The 4,061-nt window shown below is 37.8% G+C and overlaps 1 protein-coding gene across 1 annotated transcript in view; it reads left to right on the forward strand.

Moving 5' to 3' along the window:
* Nucleotides 1-3,953, forward strand: part of LOC106938697 (cell cycle control protein 50A-like) — an 8,478-nt gene extending 4,525 nt beyond the window's left edge. The window contains exons 2-7 of the mRNA XM_015020831.1: nucleotides 1,255-1,374; nucleotides 1,803-1,910; nucleotides 1,999-2,092; nucleotides 2,232-2,378; nucleotides 2,471-2,680; nucleotides 3,582-3,953. Coding sequence (XP_014876317.1) covers nucleotides 1,255-1,374; nucleotides 1,803-1,910; nucleotides 1,999-2,092; nucleotides 2,232-2,378; nucleotides 2,471-2,680; nucleotides 3,582-3,775 — 873 coding nt within the window. The 3' untranslated portion in view covers nucleotides 3,776-3,953. The remainder of the gene's footprint in view (nucleotides 1-1,254; nucleotides 1,375-1,802; nucleotides 1,911-1,998; nucleotides 2,093-2,231; nucleotides 2,379-2,470; nucleotides 2,681-3,581) is intronic.
* The last annotated feature ends 108 nt before the right edge of the window (nucleotides 3,954-4,061 follow it).

The raw sequence follows: 4,061 nt of genomic DNA on the forward strand, positions 1-4,061 counted from the left end.
TNTCACCACTTCTTTGANTCTTTTTGTCCAGCTGTCAACTTTAAGTCTGTGTCCATGTCCAACCAGAGCCAGGTATAGTGTAGTTGGTGCTTTTAAACAGTTTTCAGTTAAATTAATTCAATCCAACTCTATAACAGTCTCAAAATGTCACCAAAAACACACTGTCCCTCTAAAATCTTTCAGAAAATCGCAAAAGTGTATTGAATTGTATCGTCTGATGAATATCGCAATATGTATCGTATCGTGGACAGAATATCGTGTATCATATCGTATCGTAAGATTACTGTATCACTACAGCCCTAATGGAGACCTAGTAATGGTAATAAACACAAACAAATAATATGTTTTATTTCTGCTAAAGTTATGAAATCAATCATTGTTTGATTTCATAACAATGAAATCAAAGCTTTTTTTTTTGGCACTTAAAACAACACATACAAATGAACAGAAATGTTAAGTTGATTTTAGTTTTTTGTTATACTTAACAATAGTAATATTAAACCATCAGTGGTGTGAAATTAACAAATTAAAAACAAATTATGCTCTATCTCTGGATATAAACAAAATAAGGTTAGGAGCTATTATGCCATTGCCTATGTTACAGTCTTAGTTTTAAAATTTGCTTGATCGGTGTATTAATATTAAGCCTTAAAAGGTGAAGGATCGTAAGATATGTAACAAGCATACAGAACCAAATAGCTTGTTTTGATATCTCAGTTAGTGCCAGCCATCATATATTGTCAGACTCAGTTTTACCTTCTCATATCAGTGGTGAAAAAGTTTGATTTCCTTGACTTCAAAGCGTAATGCTATTTATGTTGGCTTCAAAAATCTTTCAGATCGCAGTTTTATTGTAAAGTGGGTATCGGTAGCAAGTCCGCCACAAGTTGACTGCTTTAAAGATAAAGTCTGAATCACAGCATCTGGGTCTCTGCTTCTTAAACAGTCCCTCTTCTTTTTTTTTTTTAGTCACACTTATGATGTTCCACATTATCAATCCCAGGGCAAACAAATGCCACCTGGCGTCAATATTCATAATTGGATGTAATATTTTGCATGGTAAAACAAAGATAAAAAAAACAAAACACTTTTCTATTTTATTGAACCTTATGGAAATGCTGTGATTATTGCACAGACATTGCACAGACATTTTTTAACTTGGAGGAGCTGGCAGGAGTGTTGCTGTCATAATTTCTGGCACTCATTTTTATCTAACTTATTTCTCCCCATCTGCGTGTTCGCTCATAATTTTAGGTTGATTACACTGGTGTGGAGCCTAACAGTCCTTGCTACGACTGCGCCAATAGCTTCACCTGGAACAGCACAACACCATGCGTCTGCACTGTGAACTTCACGCTGACGCAGCCGTTTGAGGTGAGCTAATTTCCTGCATCAGTTCAGGCTAATATAGACACAATGAATAAATAATTCAAGCCTTTGCATTCAGTACTACAAATGCTGTTTCTGCAAAAAAAAAAAAAAAAAAAAAACCGATTATCCATTAGAGTCAAATTAGAGTCCAAAAATAGAACATCCACTTGTCTGCTTAAAAGCTGCTTTTATATCGATTTATGTGGTTATTAATTATGCAGTCCTGCTTTCGAGGGCCATTTATTGATTATTCAGGAAGTCTACGGGAACCTGGACTTTATGTCTATTCCTGGGTAAAACAAACTTTCCATTTGTCTCCTCTTGGCTACTTTCTTTGTTAAAATTGAAGTTGGATGAAACCTAATCTTAAACGGAGGGACTGGCAGAAGTGACAGGTAGGCCCAGATGAATAATTTCTCCCCTCTCAACAGAGCAATGTCTACATGTACTACGGTCTGTCCAACTTCTACCAGAACCACAGACGCTACGTGAAGTCCAGAGATGACAGCCAGCTAAATGGAGTTCAATCCTCTTTAACGGTGGGATATCTAGTTTTTTATTCTTGCATATCTTGTAGCGAAATCGCCCATTTTCATTCTGCTGAAAAGTGTTTTTTGGTTTTTCCAGAACCCCAGCAAGGAATGTAAGCCGTACCTTACAAACCCGGAGACTAAGCTGCCCATAGCTCCATGTGGAGCCATAGCAAACAGCCTTTTCAATGGTGAGCCCTGGCACATTTAAACTTTGTATGAAAACTGTGCACAGAACAACAGTCTTGAGAATTTAGTTTTTAAAAGTTAAGCTCGTTTGCCACGCATCCTTTTCAGAAGGAATAATAAATGAGGTTTTTATCTTCTCAGACACCCTGGAGCTGTATTACAGCCAACCCGACGGCAACACGTCAAAAGTTACTCTGGTAAAGAGGGGCATTGCTTGGTACACAGACAAGAACGTGAAGTTCAGGAATCCTGGAAACGACAAGGACAACTTGACTGAACGTTTCAAAGGTACGCTTTAGAAACCACTTTGCGATACGTTTTTTTTTTTTTTTTAACACTTGTATTTACTAAATTACCATTGACTATCGGGTGTCTCTCAGGCACGGCTAAGCCAGTGAACTGGCTGAAGCCGGTGTACGAGTTGGACCCGTCAGATCCTGAAAACAACGGCTTCATCAACGAAGACTTCATCGTGTGGATGCGCACAGCCGCCCTGCCCACCTTTCGGAAGCTCTATCGCATCATCCAAAAGAAGCCGGACTCAACTCCGACTCTAGCCAGTGGCAAATACGTCTTGAAGATCACTTACAGTATCCTTTACAGTCCAGCCAAGGCTAAGATAAATCATTTCTTTATTCATTTATAAAAAGTCTGTAAGCATTTTGTCAAGTTTAGCTATTTAACTAAATATAGGGAAACAGAATATTTCAGCTGGGGGAAGGGTAATAAAGACAGAATTATACAGAATTAAGATTGATTACATGTGATATTCCAATTTCTGAGAAACTGAACTTAGGGCTTTCATCATTTGAAGGCAACAACCACCTAACCTAACAGAAACAACCCTTTGAAATGTAAAATAAATGTCTACAGTGTATAGAAGATCTTTATAGCATGTCTACATTAAGTAACATTCAATTTTTTTGGACAGTGAAAGTAGGCCTGAGCACCAGGATGTCCCTCCATGACATGCAAACGTCATGCAAATCCCCAGTCTGGGATTTGGAGCCGTTGCAGCACTACGCCTTTTTTTGAAAGGAACTTTCTGAAAATTTATTGCTGTCCACCTGTGTCCATAAGTGCACAAATCTTCAGTACTAATTAGGTTTTGTAGTCGCCGTTTTGTTCATCTGCTCTAAGATGAGGTTTTAGATTAAAAGAATAATTGAAAACAAACTCAAATCAGCAGTTTGCAGGCTTTTTTTTTTAAGAGACGATATTAAAAGCCACTGATTAAATTGCAACTGTTTCTCTTTCACGACATGGCTGAAGCTCTTGCTACTAAAAAAAAAAAAAATTAAAAATAACTAAATATAAACAAATATAACTCTATTTTCTTTTTCTTTCTTTCTTTCTTTCTTTCTTTCTTTCTTTCTTTCTTTCTTTCTTTCTTTCTTTCTTTCTTTCTTTCTTTCTTTCTTTCTTTTTTTTTTTTAAACTTTTGGCAGCTGGGAGTTTTCTGTCTCTTTACCTTAACCCTCATGTAACCAGATTACCCCGTCCGCAGCTTTGATGGCCGGAAGCGGATGATTTTGAGCACCATTTCTTGGATGGGAGGGAAGAACCCCTTCCTGGGTATCGCCTACATCACAGTGGGCTCCATCTGCTTCTTCCTGGGTGTCGTCCTTCTTATTATCCACCAAAAATACGACACCCGCAGCAACAGCGCAGATATTCCTAACTAAATCGCTCCTGTGTTGGGTCTTCCAAGTCTGCATGCGCCGGTGACCCTGACGGGTCTATTCTGGACTGCTTAGTTGCTTTAGGTCGGATACACTGTGAATGTCTGGTGTGTTTGCACAATGGCAGGCATGTCTGAAGCATCATATCTTAGCTCCGTTTACCTCTTCCTCATCTGTGTGTGTGTGTGTGTGTGTGTGTTTTTTTTTTTTTTTTTTTTTTTTAAAAAGCTTTAAGCTTTTTTTTTTTTGGTTTTTTTTTTTTTACCCCAAATTTTTTTTTTTCCTTTTT

The sequence above is a fragment of the Poecilia latipinna genome, unplaced genomic scaffold (assembly GCF_001443285.1).
Source record: "Poecilia latipinna isolate Pla-1442-1.1 unplaced genomic scaffold, P_latipinna-1.0 Scaffold2669, whole genome shotgun sequence".
In the NCBI taxonomy this organism is placed as follows: Eukaryota; Metazoa; Chordata; class Actinopteri; order Cyprinodontiformes; family Poeciliidae; genus Poecilia; species Poecilia latipinna.